Source organism: Coturnix japonica, chromosome 2 (assembly GCF_054131305.1).
Source record: "Coturnix japonica strain WE chromosome 2, WE-NBRP24, whole genome shotgun sequence".
NCBI classification, from domain to species: Eukaryota; Metazoa; Chordata; class Aves; order Galliformes; family Phasianidae; genus Coturnix; species Coturnix japonica.
Window position 1 is genome coordinate 131,915,344 of NC_140664.1, and position 23,866 is coordinate 131,939,209.

At 37.7% G+C, this 23,866-nt stretch overlaps 1 protein-coding gene across 3 annotated transcripts in view; it reads left to right on the top strand.

The window, feature by feature from the left end:
• The window catches only part of LMBR1 (limb development membrane protein 1), a 61,966-nt gene extending 38,361 nt beyond the window's left edge, over window positions 1-23,605 (top strand). For all 3 annotated transcript variants that reach the window (XM_015852832.3, XM_085540691.1, XM_085540690.1), the window contains 12 exons: window positions 174-300; window positions 774-842; window positions 2,938-3,002; window positions 3,760-3,832; window positions 9,106-9,186; window positions 10,013-10,089; window positions 10,303-10,380; window positions 11,262-11,335; window positions 11,571-11,661; window positions 13,152-13,218; window positions 16,560-16,721; window positions 17,245-23,605. In XM_015852832.3, coding sequence (XP_015708318.1) covers window positions 174-300; window positions 774-842; window positions 2,938-3,002; window positions 3,760-3,832; window positions 9,106-9,186; window positions 10,013-10,089; window positions 10,303-10,380; window positions 11,262-11,335; window positions 11,571-11,661; window positions 13,152-13,218; window positions 16,560-16,721; window positions 17,245-17,327 — 1,047 coding nt within the window. In that variant the 3' untranslated portion in view covers window positions 17,328-23,605. The remainder of the gene's footprint in view (window positions 1-173; window positions 301-773; window positions 843-2,937; window positions 3,003-3,759; window positions 3,833-9,105; window positions 9,187-10,012; window positions 10,090-10,302; window positions 10,381-11,261; window positions 11,336-11,570; window positions 11,662-13,151; window positions 13,219-16,559; window positions 16,722-17,244) is intronic.
• The last annotated feature ends 261 nt before the right edge of the window (window positions 23,606-23,866 follow it).

Consider the following 23,866-nt stretch of genomic DNA (forward strand, 5'->3'; position numbering starts at 1 on the left):
CATGGAAGACTGTATTTTAAAAGCACATTACATGGTATCCTTTTGTCTGCACAATAAAATACGGATATATATCAAGGAAGAAGAAACTGCTATTTGTTTATATTTTTCTTATATTTGAAAATGTATGATTGAAAGTCTCTGACTCTTCTCTCTTCCCTCTCTTCTGCCCACAGGGGATCAGAGCACGCATTCTGGAGACCCTCGTAATGCTCATACTTCTTGCACTGCTTATCCTTGGAATCGTATGGGTGGCTTCAGCACTCATAGACAATGATGCTGCCAGTATGGAGTCTTTGTACGGTATGGAACTTGAAAGAACAAAGAAATAAAAGACTCCTTTGCACTAGTTTTAATTCTGTACACAGATGTTGTTTTCAATTACGTTTATTCCTAGTAAATGCTATGTGACTATTGCACAATTTGAGAAGAGGTTGTATGAATTTAGTCAATACCTTTTTTCCCTTTCAGTAACTTCATTATATCAGCAGATACATTATATGCTTTTGTGGACAAGGTGTTGTACGTGTATGTTAAAAACAGTTTATTTCAGTGGGATGGGAATCGAAGCTGAAGATATTTTTCAAGTTAAGTGGTGCGGGATTTTGTTGCCAGCGGATTTGTTAATTAAGTAATTCTTAGTTTATACTTCAAAATATAGAAATACTTCAATCCTGAGGAAGAAAGCTTAGGGAAAGGAGTTAATTTGGTTGTATCTATGACATAAGTAGCCCGTTTGTTATTAGCTAAGGCTGTGCCTATTGTGTTCTTTGCAGACCTCTGGGAATTCTACCTCCCATATTTATATTCCTGTATATCACTGATGGGATGCTTGTTACTTCTGTGTAAGTATTTCCCTTTTTTTTTTCAAAACTGTAGTTTTCTTTTTTATTATTAAAGATGCAAGGAAACTTTGTCAAAGTTGGGTGTGAAAAATTGTATATTTTTATAAGTTGACATTTTGGTTTAAGTTTGCTAAGTCGGAATTCTGAGGTTTGTTAACAAATGCATTGTTGCATTTGCACCTGTAACTGTAATTTCTTAAAGCAAACGTTTGAAAAGGAGGGACTCTCATTCTGCCTATGGAAATGCATTTTTTACATGAAATGTCTGCAAGATATCGTGAGTACAGCGTGAAATTAGAGCACTTAGTTTGTCCTGTGTTCAGTAAGCTGTGCTCTTCCTGTTTTTAATTGAAAATATTCCTATATTCCTTTAAAGGCGAATGTTGGAACATAGTGCAGTTAATCCAGGACTGGTGTCACACCAGTTATACAGCAGACTTCCAGACAAAACAAGCACAGTTCAAAACCAGTCTTATTCCAACTAGTCTTAACCAGAGTTCCATCATCCCTACTTAGGGGAATAGGAAGGATGACAGGAAGCTCCAAATCAGCCTTTGCTTCAGGGCTCTTTTCACCTCCACTGCTCACATGTTATTTCTGTAAAATAAAATGAAATTGATAGTGTGGGGAGGCCCAGAACACGGTCCTTGCTATAAATTGTGATTTCGCCTGTTCTCTGGTCTTGAAAGGTTGACAGTTAACATTTACAGAACTGTCATTACAGAAAAATGGGTGGGGATTGGCACTTTGAGACATTTACTTAACCAAGGAGGTCAGTCTAGGAAAGGTGTTGCTTGGAGAACTTAGTGGGTCTCCTTAGGTTCTTTGTATGTGGAGATTCTTAAACCCATGTTAAGGGAGTGGGGAGTGAAGGTGGAGGGAAATAAAACAAGGGCAACTTGGAACACATTGATGCTGGGGTAGAGCTTCATAAGAACTTCAGGTGGCCTAATTGCTGAAGCACTGTACCGGTAAGGAAATGACAGGCTTATTGCTGGGATGATTTGCAGCACTGCTGCTTTTCTCTTTTCTCCTTTGCCTGCAGACTCTCTCTTTAGTCAAGGAAAAGTAGCTTAAGTTAGCTATTGTTGAATGCTTCTTTATTTCTGTGATACGTAGTAGTTGTATTGTTGCACTAGCTAATGAAAGCAAATGTAAACTTCATTATAACATCTTGTGTGCTGCATTTCCTTTCTAAACAACATTTATGATACTGTTAACTATAAATGTCCACATTCATGCTGTTACAAACAAGTGCCTTCCATCTCCTTCACCCGTCAGTGTTTGAAGGCTAGTCTTCCTAATACTTGATAATAAAAAAAATAAATAGAATAAAAGTCAGATTGGGACTTTGTCCCAGTAAACATTCATGCTTCATGTCTGGAGGCTTTCACAGGCTACTGTTGAAAAGGAAAAATTGTTATTTCATAGAAAACAGTGCTTAAAATCTTACAACTGAGCCTACTGTCAACTGAAGTTGCAGTGTAAGTTTTACATCTTTGTGATCTCTTGACCATACAACTGCGCCTGTGAGAGCAGATTAAATGTCTGAGATGTTCACCAGCACAGTGGCCCCTGTGTCATATATTGCATTTTCTGTGTGCATATTGCCCTAAGACAATGGTTTCTGGGCTGTGTGAGCTCTACAACTACACCTGGGAATTGTTTGGGAAAATACAACCTGACTGAGGGCAATCTCATGGTAGAGAGATAGTTAACAGCAATTTACTTGGGTCTAGCCTGAGCATCCAGGAATGTCTTCTGGCACTGCTGATTTCACTAGAATAGTCATAGCCTCTGGTGTCATAAGCTTGCTCACAGGATTATTTATTCAAAACATGAGATCTCCCATCATAAGGTATCTCCATGATATCCAAAAAAGAAAATCAGTTATACCCTTGAAGGAGTGATGCTTGTCTTGTTCAAAATTGATATAATGGCATAAGGTTTTAAAGCTTAGAGTGTAGTTTGAAGGTCTTTCAGTTATCTTGAAAACTGTATGTGGTTGCATGTGTAATGTGATGCTGAACATGCAAAGAGAAGCTAGCCTTTGACTTAGAAATGACTGTTTTATGTAATGTTCCTTCCTCTGTAGTATGCACGCCAGTGGGACTGTCACGGATGTTTACAGTAATGGGTCAGTTGCTGGTGAAGCCAACAGTAAGTGTTACACAAACCTGTCCTTGTGAGCTATTTGGGAGAAGGTACGGTGGCATTTCAGTATTTACCTGCAGAGCACTGCTATATAATTCTCTCTTCTATAGTCATTACAGCACAAGAGCCTGCTTTTCTCAAAGAGCTTTTTTTAATAGTGTAGACTTCCTCTGGTGTTAATATTAATGCACCAGTGCTAATATTATTGCCAGTATTGCCTACTGTCTGTTTTTCAAGTGCCTGAAAGGTGTGCTTGTTCTGAGCTCAAGAGGTAAGGATACAAGAGCAGAGAGGTACCTGGGGATATACTTAACTGAGAGAAACTGACTTTGCATGTAGGTAGCTGGCAACTGTGAGAAATTCTTAAACATGTTTACTATATTGTAGTTGTATTGAATGAAGTGAGGGAATGGAAGAATGTGTGCCATAGGCAGATGCTCTGGTGACCTTGCTGTCATGTTTCCTAGTTTGTAATTACCAAAATTTGAGTGCGTTTAGGTCCTGCATTCCTTTTCATAGCTCAGGGCAGCCCTGAAAATGCAAAGAAAACATACAACTGTTTAGTTGCTTGTAAATTTTAAATTTGAAATGCCTGACATTAAGGTAGACAGGCTTCTGTGGAATTCTTTCTTCTATTCATATATGGAGTTGTAGAATATACTTTTAAAATAAAGGTTACTGGAACAAAACAAACCTAAATAAATCAAAAGGTGATTCTTTCTGTTGATAATCAGTCAATTCATGTTTCTGTTTCCAAATACAGATTCTTGAGGACCTAGATGAGCAGATGTATATCATCACTTTAGAGGAAGAAGCAATTCAGAGGAAGCTTAATGGTATGCTTGTTCTACTACTGCTTCAAATACAGTGTTCAGAGTACAGTGCTCCTAGTTATGAGTATCGATCTCAATGTTAAATAGTATGAAACTGTACTTAACATTATAAGCTTACAGTTCATTGCTTACTGTGTTCAGGATTGGCTTGTGTGTTTTGTTTTTAATATATTCATCAGTACTAATATGTTAATATTCAGAATAAAAAATGAAGTGGGAGTTGACCAAACCTACCACCCTTTCTGTAAAAATAATTTGGATCAATAAATGGCTGTATTTTATCCCTGCCCAAAGAGCAGTAACTCACTCTGTCAGCAGAAGTCTCAATGTCCTACACTTTCAGTTCTGTTTATTTGTAGGATTTTTTTTGTTTCAGTTGTTTAATGAATTGTTAGCTTAGAATCTTGGTGTTGTAGTTTACTGTATTCTAGGAGCTATATGTTTAGTTTAATTGTTACTTTTCATCCATGAATGAATCATTACAGGTAATAAATTATATAAATGTTTTGGGCTTTCTCTGTTGGTATTATGCTCCTGCAATTCTTGGCAAAGTATTCATGTTCCAGAGTATTCAAAAAGCAACGTGAATCTTTAGCTTCTAGGATGAAGAATACTGCAGCCTAACAGATGCCTGTTATGGAAAATGTGTCAGAGTTCTAGCTCTTTAAATCTAGAAATCACATTGTACATATTCTTCTCTAAACTGCTGTTAGCTGCATGGATAAGCTATTGAGCCACAATTTATACAGTTGTTTCAGTTTGGAAAAAGATTTTTCATGTCATGGCTTTCATAGAATCATAGAATCACCAAGGTTGGAAAAGACCTAAAAGATCATCCAGTCCAACTGTTCACCTATTACCAATAGCTCCCACTAAACCTTGTCCCTCAACACAACATACAGTCTTTCCTTTCATCTGCTGTTGGTCTTCTCTAGAAGATGTGACTTATTTTAGCTTTAATTTTCTTCATTTCCTGCCTTTCTCTTATACGTCTCCATATATATATATGGAGACAGAGATATATATATGTCTCCATATATATATATGGAGACAGTGATACCTCAATCTTTTCTTTCAGTTCTCAGTCTCTGGTAAAAGTTGTTCAGAGAGGGGATCTTTGATAACAGTAGATAATGGTCTTTGTTTCAACATTTAAAATGGGTGGAGGAATAATCAGGCATTGTTTCAGCTTTAAGGTAACGTTTACATGTGCTGTTTTGGAAGTTACAGGTTTTTATACTGACATGTATGTATGCATATATATGCATATGCATACAAGCGTGCAAAATGATGCTTGGAGTGAATATCTTTGAAGCTACGATGGGATAATTATAATTTGGTGTGTTTGATGTTGGCTAGCACCTGTAAAATATTTGTTACTGAATATTTTATGTTGTCATGGTGATGGTGCTCAGGGATGAGAAAAAAGCAATACTGAAAAATGAACCAATAGAGTTATTCACGTAGCTGTTAGAAGTAGTGCAGAGTGGTTTTCACCATTGAGGAGGAGAATGTAATTTAGATGATTGTTGTTTTTCTGCGTAGATGTCTGTTGCAATCACTTCTGAGATGGATCTACTGGGATCTGCATTTCAGACTTGTAGCAGGAAGATTGGATTTTTTTTTGATGAATTGTTTAGAATTCAGCATTATGTGGATCAGCAATGCACTCATATCTCATAGAGCTTGAGGGATGAATGATGTGGTGTTTAATTCTTCCTATAAGAGGGAAATGAATTCTACTTCACATGCTGAGAGAATGATGTTGCCACTGCTATCTGGAAAAATGCTTGAGAACATATGCTTAGTATACAGAGAAAAATAGTGGACTTAAGATTTTATCTGCCTTTTAGCTTAACTTCTAAATAACATGTAGGTGGAGGTGGATGTTATATGCACAAGGCATTCTGCAAGATTTCTGTGAGTAATTAAGTAATTAAACATAGTTCTCATGTATGTGGCAAGGCTGGAAAGTTTCATCCTTTCTGCCAGAAGTCTTTCTAAGACATAAATTATACCAGGAAAACAGAGTCCATTTTTCAGAGGATCATGGAATCATAGGGATTGGGAGTCACTTCTGGAGATCATCTAGTTCAAACCCTTGGTAAAGCAGGTTCCCTAGAGGATTTCTGTGTTCCAGTCTGTGCCTATTGCTTCTTGCTCTGGCACTGGGCACCACTGGGAGGAGCCTGGCCTCCATCTGCTTGACTCCTGCCTATTAGATATTTATAAGCATTGATAAGATGCCTCCTCAAACTTCTCCAGACTGAGCAGCCCCAGATCTCTCGACCTTTCCTCACAGACTTAAGCAATACTTGGTGGTTATCAGTGTTGATTATTTTGTGGTGGAATAATTACTTTCACACATAGTATTACTGTGGTCAGTCCTAATTAATGTTTCCTCAGACAGTGCTTGGATGTAGTCAGGGGTTAGTATGAATCTCTGTTCCCACAGGGTTGGCTGGGTAAAGCATCTATCGAGGAAGAGTTCGGCTGTGTGAGCTGTGCCCTTCTTTCTTAGTGTACATGTAACTATTGTGGCTGTGGTGTAACTGATAAAATTTTATGCAAACCTCCTCTTATTTGAACACAAATATATCTGGGAAACTGCTTGTTTTCTTTGTGAAAATTAATTTTCTCCCTTCTCCAGTATAGAAGTGAAAATTGGAGGAGGCGGGAGGGAGGGGTTTGATCGCGTTATCTACCCTAGTATTTTTATCTGTTGAAGAGATACTGGGATTTGGGAAAATGTTTGTTTCCAGTGTATTATATTTCAGTACCCACATCACTCCTACGGTTGAAGAATAAAGCTGGGACTTTTTTATATTAAAAGAAAAAAGTTGCCTTTGGCTATTAGTTTTCCTGAATCCAAAGAGACGGGTGGGGTAGGATCAAAAATACTTACTTGATCAAAGTTATTGGCTCTGAAGGTATCCTTACTTATGTAAGAAAGATGAAAGGTGTTGTTTTTATTGCACACTAGTAACAGTGTAATTTTGAACTAATTGGTGTTGAACTGCCAATCACCTAGGGGGAATGCAAATAGATACTCTTACAATTTCCTTTGAGGTACTGAAATCTTATGTCGGGGCTGGAAGAAAAACAGAATAATACCGTTAAATTGACCTTAAATGAGCTGCTTTGTGGCTTTCTTGGAGAATCCCTTCTAACTTTTCATTGCTAGTCCAAACAAGTCTTCTCTACCAATTTGATTTATTGGCTAGACAGCGCTGACATTGAACTTTGTACATGTTTGAAATAAAGCTAATGGTATAGAGCTTTTAAGAATTTAGCTGCATCCTTTTCAAACACTCTTTTGACTGATCTGAAACTTCACCTTCCCTGTTCATAAAATATCCTTTTGTATAGAAACCTGTTTGCTACTACTTTTAAGGAGGAACCACAAGAGCACTTAGATGCAATTCAGAATTTGTATGAAAGTGTCTCATTAGAGATCTAATTTGATTATGCTGACTTTGTTGGAAAGGCTCCCATGGATATTAGTCTTGAGCTCTGCGTTCTTATATTGAAAAGGAAAAAACCGCATATACCTCAAATAAAGATTTTCCCTAGAGTCCACTAAGTCAATTATGGAGAAGAAAATGTCAGATGCTAACTTAAGTTTTCTTATTTTAACTGCTTGCATTAGGGTTCTGGAGACTTTTTCCACTGAGCTCTAAAGTTACATTCTTAATTCAACTTACAGTAATTAGTTGTTCCATAAAACACTGTCTTAGGAGTAGGAAATGCATCAGCTTATTTTTATAATAATATTGAGACTTGTTTACAAATTAAAACAAACATGCAGAACAACCTCTGTTCTTAAAAAAACAAAACAAACCCCCCCCATGTGATGAAACTTAGTTTCATCTCTCTATGTATATTTTAAATTATGGCCATTGCAGACACTTCCATTCAAGCGAATGAAAATCGTTAGAACTAACATCTGCATCTGTACATCTTTCTGGCTATATCTGGGATTTGAGATCTTTATAAGATTCGAAGCCAATGTAGATGTTATCATAACAGTAATATAACACATATATGAAAGATACATTTAGATGTCACGCATTTTTGCATGTAACACATTTCCTTTGTGTTAAAGAAATGTGCAGTGCAACATTTCAGAAATGAATTTCTGAAAGATTTTAGTGCTGAAAATTTCTGCATTGAAAAATTCACACAGAGTAAATGTTTCACAAAAAAATATAATAATCCAAGAGATATATTTGCTTATTTTAATGTTCATGTGGGACGTCACACTGCAGAATACTGCAAGAATATGAAGGATGGAGGATGTGAAATTTTTCTTCTTATTTCGTACTGAAGAAATAAGGAAACAGTCAAACTGGACCATAAAGTAGTGTTAGCATGCCAGCAACCTAAGTCTGCCTGGTTTTGTAGGCAAATGATCAAGATTTGAGATAAAAGTTCATGCTGTGAGACTATAAGTCTCATAGAAATTAGCCTGCCACCAAAGGTGAGGCCATTGGTAGGGGATGGCCAACAACTGGAGTCAGGGGTAGAAACATAAGTGTGCTTGCACTTGAAAGTTCAACTGGCGGAAGGAGAATCAGAGGTTGAAAAGGATGGAGAAGAAAGATGGGCTGGCTCCTCCAGACCTACTTGGAGGAAGGGAGGAAGACTTGATGAGGAACTTCAAGGCAGAGAAGAACTAACGCAGCTGCCAGTTTTCAGCTGGTGTGGAGGAAGGAGTTTGAGGAATTAGTTATTGGTGATGTGTATATGCTATTAACTGAAAAGGGGTATGAAAGAATGGAATCTCATGGGTGGCTGTGAGGAAGATTGAATTGTGGTTGTTGGCAGGAGCTCTGCGGCACAGAGAAGCTGACTACAATAGGCTGGTGGTAAAATGGAGATAAGGGCAGAGGAAACTGCAACAGGTTGAGCAGTAGGATGGAGACTCGGTGGGCTAAGAAAAGGGAAAGAGAGGTAAAAGTTGAAACAGGAGGTCCTGTCACCAACTTGCTTAATTTGGGAGCAAAAGTGCATTTTGTATTTAAGTTGCTAAATAATAATGCCCTTGAAGGGCATCCAGAGATTCTTTGCTTCTTGATATGATGGTCATATGGAGGCAAAACAAGGAGCCACACTATGAGTGTATTTATAAAGTACTTGAACAAAATCAGAAAACACCTGCCACTTGAACCCACAAGTGTTAATATGATGTCTCCTAAATCTGAACATTCACAGTATGTCCTGCAGTACTATATCTGGTCCCATCCAAAACAAAATAATGTCTTGTGTTTTCAAAGGGATATCTTCCACATTGGAAAACCAGACAGTAGAGTTGGAACGGGAGCTTGAAAAAGTGAAGTGCAAGAAAACAAATCTAGGTAATACGCTTTTCGTGCTGTTTCACGTGGATTGCAATTTAAGTGACTTTAAGGTACTGTGTTCAGTTTGCAACAGTCACCTGATTAATACCAATTGTTTCTAACTAAATATGTGCATTTGCAGTCTTTTCAAAGTGTCCTTGGTTCTAGAATTGCCTTACATGGAATCATTGTACCTGTCTAACAAATGTTTTAAAGAGAGTCTGATTTGGATCTTAATTTTAATGCAATTACAAAGAAATTGTAATACTTGGCGTCCTGGCATGGAGATCAGTAGCACAATCTTTTTCATATATTGTGACACTTGTAATTATTTGGCTACCACCCAGTAGGAATCTCCCTACTTATTCACAGGCTTGGAATACTTTGCATTTATCAATGTGAAAAGGTAAGACTGCAGTAAGGAGCTGTTGGCTTTTGTTTTTGGTTGTAACATCTTACAGAAGCAAGGTCTGGAATATAGCGCCATTATCTAGAAGACTTTATGAACATTAGTAAACAAAGTTTTTAATTTCATTGAAGTTTAATCTCTGCTAAACTACAGTCTGCCAGGGGCAAAAAATGTTATGGTGGAAACACTGTTAAACAAGAGGGAATAATTTGTTTTTATACTTCTTCCTAACTTTTCCGAGAGGAGGCTTCATTCTGGGGCATTGCTTTGTACCTCTGTTCAGAGTGGTTATTATGATGAACTGGTTGGTGTCAGTTTGTGAGAAGATTGCTTAGCTATCCACATGCAAGAGTTTATAGAACCCTAAATAATTGCTGCTTGTTTTACTTGAAGCTGATCAATGTTAATACACTTCTGTATTTCCCTTCTGAACAGAACGTCGGAAAAAAGCTTCTGCTTGGGAGAGGAATTTAGTGTATCCAGCTGTTATGATATTGCTACTGATTGAGACAGTAAGAATTCTATTTATTTTTAAAGGAGGAATTATGAAGAATTTGGGGATTTTGTTTTAAAAATTCTGGGTGATATCTTTAAGCAATAAACTCGATACTTTTCCTGTTCATTTTAAAAGAACTTACCATTATGAATTCTGGTGAGGATATATATACTCATTATTCAAATGTGGAGTGATTTTAATTAATTAGATTGTTTCTTCTTCTTTGCAGTCCATCTCAGTTCTGTTAGTTGCTTTCAACATTCTTTACCTGTTGGTTGATGAGACTGCAATGCCAAAAGGATCAGGGGTAAAGTAAACTTCTCTTGTGTGATTTCTTTAGTTTTGGTAACGCTTTGGAGACTTTGCAAAAGTGAACTTTGAAACTATGAAGTTGTTTCTGAGTTCCAGCCCTGCTGAAGCATTTACTACACATTATATACGTTACATGTATATTTGTATATACTATAATATATATATATAAAATATATAACATTTTATATATGTTATATATGTGTTATAATAAAACCTGTCTATAGTCTTTACAAAGGTGTAATGATTCAGTCAAGTAAGTAACTGGTATGGAATTTTGCATTTTTCTGGCATGATCTACTTTTATACAGTTTAAAAATGTTCGGTTTAAGGGAAAAAAAAAAAAAGATAGTAATGAAACAATATGAAAAGCCTTTCAGGTCATTGTGTTCATCTTTCAAAATGTGATATTTTCCCCCCTCCTTTGTGGTAAATAACAAAAAAACTTCAAGAAGGTCAAGAATAGCATACTGAGTAGTAGTCCTTTTAATCACAAGGGTGTGTAAATTGGTGATGATTTCCCCTGCCTGTAGCTCTAGATGAGGTTGCAGAGCTGTAAAAGCCATTTAGTTTGTTGTCTGCACTGTCTGTTGCATTGCGAACAGCTGCTCCTATTTTAGTTTCTGGAGCTCTCCACCAGTGTGGTGGATAGATGTAATGTGCATGAATTGTGAAACTTTGTAACTTCTGACTTAATGCATTTCAGTCAAGTTTGAAAGCAAGATGATGTAATTGCAAGGGATGTGAGGTTTGCAGGTTAGAGCATCTGTGTGATCCTTAACTAATTAAGAAAAAGCTTTGCTTCATCTAAGATGTATAATTTAACTGTATGTATGTTGTGTGTATGTTCTTAAATTATGCCAAGTATTTTTCTTCTAGGGTCCTGGAATAGGAAATGCGTCCCTATCCACCTTTGGTTTTGTGGGAGCAGCACTTGAAATCATTTTGATTTTGTATCCTTTCTTTAAGAATTCTGTCTGTTAACAAGCATTCTGTCCAGTTTTCTGGGACACCGGCGTTTTACTAAGGCGCTTGGAAAGAAGAAAGAGATAGGTCGGTCCTTCTCAAGCACTCGAAGTGTTTTTGTTTTCTTTTCTCCTCTGGTTCTGAAGACTTTTATAGGAGACTGCTGAGAACTTGAGTGAAACTAGCATTCTTTGGAGGTTCCTTTTTCCTTGATTCTCACAGCTATCTCATGGTATCCTCTGTCGTCGGCTTCTACAGCCTTCGCTTTTTTGAAAATTTCATTCCCAGGAAGGATGATACAACTATGACAAAGGTAAGGTAAAGTCTGTGATGCTGACAGCCCCCTCCTCTCTCTTGCCACCCAAGACAGACTGACTCTTTTAGTTAGTAATTGCCCCGAATGGCTCATTTGCAGCGATCGTTATTTGTTTGTAAGCTGCGTAAACACAAACTGGAAGATTTTCAAAATGCTGAATGAGTGGGAAAAAGGATGTGCTCTGTTTAGTTTGGATGGCATCCATTCACTTGTTAACAAGCTCTGCTATTCCCAGCTTTTTACTTGCTATAGAAAAGCTGGTGAAAGAACTTTTTTTCAAAGGAAATGTATTGCTAATGAGTAACTTTGATTGTGCTAACTGTACTTCAGGGAGCTTGTTTGAAATCTGAAGAACTTGGTTGCTAGAAGTAATACAGACAGAGTAATTCAAATTTGAATAATTAAACTAAGACTAAGGAGGTCTATTCAGTAACATTTTGCAGTTTGAGGCTAATTTGACTGTCTGCAATTTAGCACTGGCTTGAGTACAACAAGTGCTGTTACCTAATGCTGAGGAAAATGTTTATTTTCTTTTTTTGCAAAATATTCCCACAGCTGACAAGGGGGAGATGTTCAGTAACTGAGGAACAGATGTTGAATTTAATTATATATCAATGTGCTTATATTGTGCACATTATATAATCATATTGTCAATGTGCTTTTTATCCAATATCCAAGATATTGGATAAAAATATTTTTACCTTTAATTATTGGAAGGGGAAAGTAGGTAAACGTGGAGAGGGTTTAGTAGATTACTTAAGGAGTTGGAATATTCTTAATGTTTTGTTTAGTTTGTTTGCAGTACACAAAAATAGTATAGAAATTAATAGTGATGCATGTATATCTACTGTTTTTTAACAAGTCTGGAGTTTTTCTTTTGAATTTTGATAGAATTAATGCTGAAGAAAGTGATCCCTCCTGAGAGAAAGAAGTTTCAATTACTCTTTATAAAAGGCTTTACAAAAACTGGAGTAAAATCTTAACAGCTGTGATTTTTTTTTTCATACCATTTAAAGTGGCCATCAGACATTCAATTGAAAAGAAACTCTTTGTTGTAATTTTTTTTTTTAGATAATGCTAATCCTGCAATCCATACAAAGCTTCAGCTGATGTATCAGTCATTTAGTTCAGCTCATGAAATGGTTCTTTTCTAAAATGTTTGCAGGAATTAAATAGTTGATGGCTTTGCAACGTAGTAGCTTTGAATCAGGACATACTTAACACTTGGATTAAAAATAAATGAATTTGATTTCTTTTTTAAAACTCTTGGATGATCAATGGTGTAACACCATTAGGAGAGGTGTGACAGAGGTAATCAGGACTACCAACAGGTTGTATAATTAATAAGTTCAGTTTGAACAGTGTTTTATGCAATTATTTTTCCTTCATCTTGACCAGATTTTCTTCTTCTTTTTTTTTTTTTTTTTTTCCTTTTTCTTTCAACGGTCCTGTTTATCATCTCAATGCTATTTGATGTATTCAAACAGATAATTGGAAACTGTGTCTCAATCTTGGTGCTGAGCTCGGCTTTGCCAGTGATGTCAAGGACGCTGGGTAAGTGAAGCATAGAATGTTATAGTACAAAATATTAGAATACAGGGCATTTAAGAATGGGTTAAAAGAACACTCAACTGAGTAACAAAACGTGTAGTTGTAACTCATGCTGTTGGCTGTGTTTGGGACCCTATCTATAACACGAGCTGTTTATTATACTGAACAATGTGCATTTAAAAAACAGAAGCAATGCGTTTTCTGGAGAACACAGTTTTAAAAAGGCAGGTCAGATTTTAGAATTATTGAGAGGAGATGTGAAGAATATACAGTACACGCAGGGCAGAATAAAATGATTTTGTGTTCACTGTCAAATTGCAGTGCTTTGTTCTTACGGAGAAAATACATCTGGGGATTTCAAATATAAAATGAAGTAACATTAAGTGGAAATGCCTTCTAAAATAATTCCATGAATCTTTGTTGATTAATTCTTTTTGGCACTGTGATAAACAGGCTACTTTCAGTTTCACTGAAGTCTGCTTGCACTTTGCATTCCTTCAGTTTTAAAATACAAACCATTTGAATCTAACATTGCAACTAATCCTGATGTTTTGTTTAAGAACCAGCAGTAGAATTCAAAGCAATCGATGTAGCCAGTTGGAAATACAAGATGTTCAAGATGTTTTGTATCTCAGTTTTGTTGAATTAGTTGATCTTCAGTTGTAAAAGTTAGATCGCAAGGCTATTACAAAGTACATAAAAGTAGATGTTTAAGTAGTGGAAGATACTTGCATCTAATGTGAATTTAATTGGGAACATTAAAAAAAAGCTTTATCTCAGACTGTATGTCTTAAGTTTGAGTTAAAGCTCAGGCCCACAGAGCAGCAACTTGTACTCAGTAGCAGTTCTGTAGCCAATTATTTCCAACCAGAATACAGTTCAATCAAGGGTAGCTAGTGTTTTCCACTAAGCTATGCTGTATATTTTGTGGTGTATATCTACAGATGAGTGCTACATACTAAATAATCTCTTTTTTTTTCTTTAATAATTTTCTTCTTTTAAAAATAACTGTTAACAATCTATGAGATTAACGGTTGATAATAAGTGGTTTCTGTGGAAGAAAGTATACATGCTGGGTGCACTGTTGTCTCGTAGGAAACAGATTAATGGTAAAACTCACTTAAAAAAAAAAGGCAGACAAATGAAATTCCTGAATAGTTTGCCATAGAGATAAATAAAAGAAGAAAAAGGATGGAACAATTAACGCACAGCTAACAAATGCACAGACACAGCTGTCCAAACAGGATTAATAGAGTGTGTTAGAGTACAGTGAGTCATGTGGCGCTTTGCAAAAATATCAACATGTGTTGCACTACATGCGACTGCCCTGCGGGACTGAAGAGGTGCAAAGTAAGAAATACGTTAAGCAGATCATTGTCTTTTCACAGCGTTAAATAAGCAAGTTTCTAGACTGTGCAGAAAACACTATTATTGTTATGTGAAAGGTAAAGTAGCAAAAGTTATCTGATACATGTATGGATCTTCTTCAAGTTTTAAAGATGGAAATTCCAGCGTTTTTTAACATTAAACAGCATGTGGATGAACTGTCTCTAATCTTTCTTACTCTATGATACTTACTACGCTAAACTAATTGTATCAGAGCTCTTTAACCTTAGAACTCCTGCTTGAAAATTGTTTCCCAGCAGCACTGTTTTGCCATGAGGCAAATGGAGAACAGGGCACTTAATAGACAGAAATATAGAAGCAAAGAATTGTGAACAAAATGGAATTTTCTAATATGATGAAAACTTTCCAAGAAATCTTCTTTTGCTTGTAATGGTTGAGCAAAAAGTGCCATGAAACTCATTTGCAAATGTTTAAAATAGTGTTTCTTTTTTAACTTGAACCGATTTTTATATGATTTTTTTTTTAACAATTAGTGCCTCATTTGAGAAACTGCTGTGAAGCTTCATGGATTTAAGTCTACTAGAGATGAAGCTTTCAGTTCTGAGCAGCTTTTCAAGTTGTGGTCTTGGGAACTTTTTTTTTCTTTCTGCAGGCTGTGCAGATTGTGCTTCTGAGGAGTCACAAAAGCTTGTTAACCTTTTCCCCAGCCCGCCTACAGAATGATGCTGTCTGATTTTCTCATGAGCAGTGACTTTTTTGTATTTGCAAGAGGAAAATGTGTAGCTTATGTTACAGAAGTGTTGTGCTTCATTTCTGTTTGTCCTCGGAACTCCCACACCATTGCCAGCTATTCTTCTGAACCCCCCTTTGTGTCCAGATAAATTCACCCAATGTTCTGCCTGTTTTGTTCCTTTTCCTTTGAGGCTCTGGAAGTCTATACATTCAAGTTTGACTTTCTCAGTTTTCCTGTAGCTCTGCAGCCTGAGTGAAACACTGTGCTGCTTTGAAAATGTTCTTAAGGGCACTGCTTGTCTTCAAGTGTGAAAACAACTGTTATTTTTCAATTGTTTACCACTTATTCAGTCAGCTTGTGCTTCACTTCTCTTGCTTTATTTCTACTTGCCTCTATTTTGCTGTTCTGGTCAACTTGAGGTTGTTATTTTTTAACCCCTTTTATCCTTTCAGACTTTTCTCATTTTCTTCATTGTGTCCTATTTTGCTTGAACACAAGTTGATTCAATTTTTTTTTTCTTCAATTTAAATGTCGGAGTACAAGAAGCATTTGCTTTTTAATATGATGATGGCTGGCTTGAGGAGTCCTGAGGGTCTGAGCCAGGACTATGGCATAGTGAGATTTGTAAGTGCTGAGGTTACCTTTGAAAGGAAGGTAGCTGGCCTTCCATTCTGTCTCTTCACCTAGTATTACTGGTGAAGTTGCAGTTCTCAAAGGCCTCGACCTTTTCAAAAATAAGGTTTTGAAAAAGCTTTCAGACCCTGCAGAACCAGGTCTAGTTTCCGATGCCATTTTAGTTCTGGCACAAGATAGGCTTCCTTCCTTCACAACTTCACAGTCTGACCTGTGAGAATGTGTTGCCATGATCCTTGAGCTTAAAACCATTCCTGTCACTGTCTACCCGTGTAAAAAGTTGTGAAGATGACCTGTCAGCACCATCTTTCAGACAGGCTCTTTTCCTTCTGTGCAAATACAGGCAGATAGCTCTGGGAAAAAAGGTGCGGTTGGAAAGGAGTCTTTAAACTTCAGTTTCAAAAGCAGATACTCTGAAGAACACAGACATACAGAAGCTCAGTGTTTTGCTAAGTGTCTTAGTTTTACTGTAGTCAAAGAGGCAAACGACTTGATAGCATTTTCTTGTCTGTTTAACCATGTCTTACTGTACTTTGTCTGAAGTTACTTCACTTCCACAGAGTGATAGTTGTGTGCTTTTCTAAAAATGTGGTCAAGGTTTTAATGCAAGTCTCAAATTCAATTTTAACAGGAATTACTCGATTTGATCTGCTTGGAGACTTTGGAAGGTTTAACTGGCTGGGGAACTTCTATATCGTATTATCTTACAACTTGCTCTTTGCTATCATGACAACATTATGTCTGGTCAGAAAGTTCACTTCTGCTGTGCGAGAAGAGCTCCTGAAGGCATTAGGTAATAACAGCACTGGAAATTTAGTTCATACTTCATGTTACTTTGATGTTGTTACTGCATCTCATGTCTACTAATGAATAAAGCTCGTTTTTACAACCATAGGATAGCATTTGCTTAAATGGAATGGACTAACAGTGAAACTTCAGGGTTTTTTTATAAACATCGACTTGAAGTGTCTAAAAGGCACTTGTGTTAGTTTTCACTGACTACTGCTTTCCAGAGCTGGGAACTTGGTGAACAAAATCCAAGCACTTCCTAGAGTGAGCCTTTCTCTAGGACTAACAGAGGCCATTCTGTCATTTATGATGTTGAGTTTTCAAGTTCCAGGGGAGCAGGTGACCAGGGAAGTAGTGTGTAAATCTATCCATTGGTTTTTATGCTAAAATAGTTTCAGAAAAGTTGCATAGTTGATTTGAGAGAGTTGCTTTGTTGAAGAAGTGTTTAGTTTGTATTTTTTCTGAACAGCTATACACATGAAATTCAGAAGAATCTCATTTTTTCCTTATTTTGTGATGTTTTTCAGGATTAGATAAACTTCATCTGTCAAACAATCCAAGAGACTCAGAGACAAAGCCGTCTGCAAATGGGCATCAGAAAACACTGTGATTGACAATCACCTGCAATCAACAGAGCTGAAAACATCAACCTCGTGGCATTCCTGTCATCTCATCAGCTTTTTTATATTGTTCTTTTGTTGATAATCTGGGTCCAGCCTTGTCTCATTTCTCGATGCTGTGTGCTTCTGAGGAACTTAGCTGTATCAGATTCTTCTCTTTCCAGTTAACTTTTGGTCTGCTTGTTTATTTCCCAGTAAGTTAATGCAGGAGGTGCCTTGAAGACTGGAAGCTGAAGAGAATAATTAATTTCTTTTTATTGACAGTCTCATATCTTTAGATACAAACCTGCTACCCTCTGAATGCACAGTACCTCCTGTGTAATGCAAACACAGTTGTAAAGAGTAACTTTGGGGTATTCTTTATTCAAGATACACTTGAAGCCCGGTATGGCCCTTACTGGAAATGCAAGCTACTTGGAGTGGACATCCTTGACAGTAGATAAGCAGTTCCACTAAAAATGTTTTAAAAAAGAAAGTTACTGGTAGAGACCACAGTTCAAGTTGGACTTGGTTGGCTGATAGCATGAAGCTTTCTTGGAAGGCCAGTGTTTTCAGTTCTCTGTTCCCAGCTGTAAATGCCAGGTTGCTTTACTGGTAGTCAGGCAATGTCTAATTAAATAGTGAGCAGCACAATGGAGATTAAGTTCAGTGTTAAATCTGAGCCTTGTGTGGTTTGGGGGGGGAAAAAAAAAAAAGCTGCATAGACCCCATGTCACAGCTCTTACAGTTGTGTAAAGATGTTGTACCATGGAGGTCACTCATCTTACTAGGTGCGTCCCTTAAAATTCTGTATGAACTCCTGTGTGTAAGCAGTACTTGTAACCCATGCAGGTAGCACAAGTCTAGGAGGCTGTGGTTGCAGGTTTTTTTTTTTAGTGTCTTCTTTAATTTGAAGTAAATTACTTCTCTGAATTTATACGGTAGTTATGAGGATTTCTGTTCAGTGGCATAATCCAGTATCTTTCACTAGCCTGTTTTTTAATGTACACACAAACATGTATATAGGACTACATGTGTAGATACCATAAATTAAATTCTAAGCTTATAGAGATGGTGTAGGTGGTTTGGTAAGTAAAGCTTGTGTGTTCAAGCTTGGTAGTACAAGTTTTTGTGATGTTACAATTTAACTGCCCGGAGGCCTTACATTCAGAATGGCATCGGTGAGTGTAATGTCATTTTTCTCAGCATCACTGCTGCCTTAGGAATCCTATTAGCTGTCTGTAGTAATAATAAAAAAATACAAAAAGGTGAAACCAGCACCCACCAACAAAACCACAGCTGCTGAAACTCTAGTTGCATTTTTTGTGCTGCTTTGTTACAGGTGATGTTCAAATGGGTTGGAATAAGGACAACTTCAGTATGTGCACCGCATGTAGTGGATCAGTTAATGTTCCTGGTCGTTCTGGTTCCTGTTAAACTGAAGTATGTCCGTCTGTGGTTTGAGGTCTTGAGTGTGATTAGACTGTGACAGTTAACTCACCAGTGGGGTTCTGAGGTAAACCCCGTGTTAGAAGCTGTTGGGTGGTATCTACTGAGATCTGCACTGGGCTGTAGGCTTATTGGTGTGTGTGTGTGTGTGTGTGCGTGAATGTGAGAGTAGTTTTTTTCTTTGTTTTCCTAGACAGCTTCAAAAAATCAAGCTCCAGTGTACCTGAGAATTTTTTGGTTTTTTTACAGGCTGCCTTTTCTGACTTGAACTGGGGCATCATGTAAATACTGCTGTAGCAAATATGCTGGAGTTACTTTTTGTGTGATTAGTATAATTTCAAGGCTTGTTAAACTGACTATTGATGTGTTGTACTGAGTTTCGGAGGACTTTAAGTAAAATTGCTTGATTTTACTAAGATTTACAAGCATCTATTTCTGTTGTTTATCGTTCTTTTAGTGAGGAAGGTTTTCTGAGTTAGTTCTTCAGCCAAGAACAGGGAGCTATAATTAGAATTTCTTTGAGAATGTTTACATTTTAAACACGGAGAGTTTTCTTATTAGGGCCATAATTCAGGTATTCTCAGAGCTTGCAGCCTTATGTGTTATCATTATAGCTAAAAGCATCTGAAATGTATCCACTTGTCTACATAAGTGATAGTATGACCAAAGTTGTCTAGTGTCTTAAATGGCGCAGGTGAGCTGTGAGTGAGGCTAGTTAGCTTTGTTAAAGTATTTCTGTTGCAACTTTGATTATATAAATATGGTCTTTGAGTGAATGGATTTGAAGGTGCACTGACATAGATGTTGGTTTTCACACTTCTCTCAGTAGAGACAATGTTTTTGAGAGGTTTGTCCCAGCATCGCTGATCCAAGAAGGCAGGAAGAGATGGGCTTCTGAGGTGCATGTGGCTTCTGAAAGCGAGTTGGGCAATTACTTAAGCTGAGCAGAGGCAGCTCCTGCTGATGAGCCTGCAAGATTCAGGCAAAACTTGAAAGCTCTTTCAAAGTGAATGTTACAGCCATACTTGCTCCCACCCCTTCTGGATTCTCTAGTCAGAGAGATGTGTGGGTAAAGCCTGAAAGAGAGTATTTTACACTGGAATATGGTGGATGCTTAAGGATGCTGTGTAGTTTCCATGGTGGATAAGAAATTCAGAACTACTCTGTGCAGTTAGTGACAGTGCTTTGTTTAAAAACCAACTATTTATATTGTAACACTGTCTGCATCATGTTTGGCCTTGAAAATGACATGCTTATGCAGAACTCCTTACAGATCCAATGGTACTTTCAAGTATCCTGTGTGTAAGATACAGGTCACTGTATACTTTTCACAGAAGCATATGTGGTCACTTAAATACACGCAACTGATAATTCATTAATGGATATGATGATGCATTCCTAGTATTTTGACTCATGTAGAGTCAGGTGGTCTATACCTTCAAGGTATATACAACTGATCTTAGTAACATTAACATCTGCCTCACTTCTTAGGAGGCAAAAAGCACATAAATGCTTCCATCTTCAACTAGACACCACACAAGACCAAAAAAACCCAACAAAGTAGGTGTAAATTAGGTGTTTTAGATCAGCCATTTCTTAGCTTCATTCTGTGTTGGTAGCACAATATTAAGTGCAGTGGCAGAGCTGTAATATCGTGGGATTTATTATAAGTGTAAAGCACACTGTCAATACTTAACACCTTAAGATGATAAATAGCAGTATTGGTTACTGTATAGTAACAGTTTTTGCATTTGTAGGAAGCTTTGTTTATTTTTTGTAATGCAATGTTCATCTTTGGCCCTGCTCCTTCACTGTCTTTTCCCTTGTTGACTGCTCCATAGAAATTAAAGGGTTTGACAAGTTTCTCTCCTTGTCTGGTTCCAAAGTACCACCTTGAGTGCCATACGGGGGGCAGCTGTGTGTGTGGGCAGGAGCTCGTGCAGCCCTGTGTTGAGTGGGATGGATGCATGCAGTCCTGCAGAGGGCCGTGTTCTCCTCGATGTAACTGACATGTGTGCCACCAGGAGCGACAGCCATGGGAGAGCTGCAGCAATCCTTCCTGTTCCTCACCCATATCCGCAGCAGCTCAGCTGGGCTCACTGCTGCATAGGAAGGACAAGCTGGCCCTTTTTGTAAGAAATTTACCCTCTAATGTACAGGATGAAGGTAAAAAGCAAAGAGCAACCCCATCCATGTGACTTTCTTTGCATTTTTTAAGGATGGCCTATGTTCTCCCTTCTTTTCTTCCTCTAGCAGAAACTTGGTGGGCTCAGGCGGTGCGCAGTAGCTGAGGTTTATGTGTTCTGTATTTGAGCAGCATGTTTAACTGGGAATGCCAAGTGCAGGAGCGCTGCTAAATCCTACTACTTAATGCATACGTCAATTTTAAATTTCTTTCTGTAGGTAAAGCCCTTTCAGTAGGGACAGCACACTATGACCAATTTAGGAATCTCTTTAAGAAGAAACGAACTTCATTTTGTTTGATTAAAAAGTTTATATGAACTGTGAACCTTTAATTGCTTCAACTAAGGCTGTAAGCTCCCTGTGCCCTTCCTGTTAGTATTTTTTTCATTTTAGTGCTGACTTGAAATAGTGTTGAAGGCTATCTAGGATACAAATATACCTGATTCTTCTCACCTGTATTTTTCAGGGCCTAGTATCTTGTGCTCTTAAATGTATCACTACTGGTTAACTAGCAGTCTGTTCTAGTTGCATTAATAGCATGTGAGTGTTAAAAAATTTTGCTTTTCAACTCATCAAGAGAGCAATTGAAGCAGACCTCTGTCCCCAGGCCTGCTTTGATGTGGATTCCAGACCAACCTGGTTTGCAGGTGATGTCTGCAGCTGGCGATAACCTCTGCCACCTCTTCCTGTCTTGCCCAATGCTTGTCCTTCAGGCAAAATCTGACACTGCCCAAAGAAGCCGTGATGCTCCACCTCTGTTGTAGGCGTGAGGAGCTTGGCCCATGGGTTGTCCATCTGCTACACAATTCTAGTTGCTGCATTTTTGGATCACTTGTGATTGATGTTCTCAGAGTCTGCAGTCAAAACCATGGGAAGGAGTTTGCGTCTTGTGTGAAAATTGGACTGAATGTGACTTCTGGAATCCCTGCTGTGCACAATGGTTTTAGGAAGCTGGAGCAGAAAAGTTGGGGAGAAAACTGTAGCTCACATCTATGCTGACCATCTCTTTGCTCTTCCATCCTTCTCCTACTTGATCTTTAGAACTGAACATCAGAAAAAGTCCTTATTTTAAATTCTTAAGTTGATGAAGTTCAAGTGCTTATGAAACTGTGCTAAACTTGGCCTTAATTGTTGGTTATTAACATCTTTTTATATAGGGTGAGCACAACCAGAAATGCAGTGATGATGTTTTTCTGTTACAAACATCTTAGTATTTATTCCTTCATTTGCACATTATCTGTTTTCTGATACTGGGTTCCATTAAAACGGTCCTTTTTGACTACTCTGAGAATTTACCACCGGGTCTGAATTTGGAGTGAAATGCTTCAGTCATGCTCTTAACTTCCAGTAATGCGAGGCAACCTACCTGCTTTTCAGTGCAAGAAAGATTGTTCCTTGTACCATCAATGTGAGATCGTGCAGAAGGCTGTTCTTGTGAAGAAGCTGATATATGAATATTTCAGACCTCTGTGTAAGTGATGATGCAGGAATGCAGCGTGGTGGCGGTACCCGTGTTGTGTCTGTAATTGTGTTTAAATGCCCAAGGAGGAAATGAGCTGATGTATGACCTGTTTTCCCCCTAACATAGGTTTTCCCAGCCTGGGCCAAAACACTTGGTTTCACAAAATCATTGTGGCTGTTTCCACTCTTGCTTTATATTGTTTTACAGAACAAATTGGAGCCTTTTTTCATTTTCTTTTTTAGAGGTAGACTTCAAAGAACTTTTGTCTAATTTGGTCTGAGTCCTATTGCTTTAAAATAAGCGGACAGAAAACGGATACATTTGGGTCAAGGATCTGAAATCTTAACATGCATAAAAGGAACATGTACACAAAAGGAGGGTAGGTTTCTTTTACTTCCTTGGGCTGAGAACCAAATCCTACATTACCTAGATTAAAAAAAAAAAAAAAAGGTACATTACTCTGAAAGGCACTGCCTCTAAAATCCCCTGTAAGGAGACGAGAGCACCTGGGTGCTGCTGGCCATTCATCACACCTGGTCACCTTCAGGTGGTCTCTGCTGATGTTTCCATAAGAGTACAGTAGTGAATTAGTGCTCCTGTTGGTGTTGCTACTGCTCTCAGTGTAAGAATGACAGCGGGTACTTCCCCTCATGGACTTCCAGTTTTTTCACTGTACTGTTACTCATTTAGATTGGTCTTAATTTTTCTAAATTGAAAAGAAAATTTGCACAATCTTAACTGTGTGTGAACCCGAGTGATGCTGAATGGATTTAGTTGTACAGTTTGTACTTAAGGCCTTGTAGAGTCTGTAGTCATGAACAACAGCTTTTCTTTCACATGGTTGTATGTTGGACCAAGGTAAAATATGGCTGAAAAATGACACTCTTTGCTAATGCAAACAGAACAATATTCTGTATGAACACCTTCTCCCCACCATACCCTTTTTAGAGTATTTTAGGTCATCCAGAAACGTGTTTTACAGTGTTCTCAGTTGTGGATACTTTGCTGTGTTACAAAACTTGATGAAAGTAAATCTTGCTGCCGTGGTCAGGTTGACTCTTCTTTTTTTTTTGGAAGGCCATGGTTGTAGTTTTTTTTTTCCATTGTTTAAAATGTTACGTTCAGTGTTTTGTAGGAAGAAGGATTTTGGTTTTTTTTTTTTCTTACTGTGTTTTCAATAAAGTGTGATTCATAGTGGGGTTTTGATTCTGTTATTTAAAGCAGTGAGGAAGATCTGTGGCGTTCCAAGCATTCTCAATGTTTCTGTCAGTTGCATTCCCTCCCATCCTTCCTGCATTTGATGGTTTTTTTTGAGGTTCTCATGAAGAAAATTACGTGGATCTCCATCACATACCACGTATCGTGTACACACAGAGGTATGACAGCCCAGCCCTGTTTTACAAGCATGTTATTCATTCTAGCGCTCCAAGCAAGTGAGGATTGTTCATAGAAGAG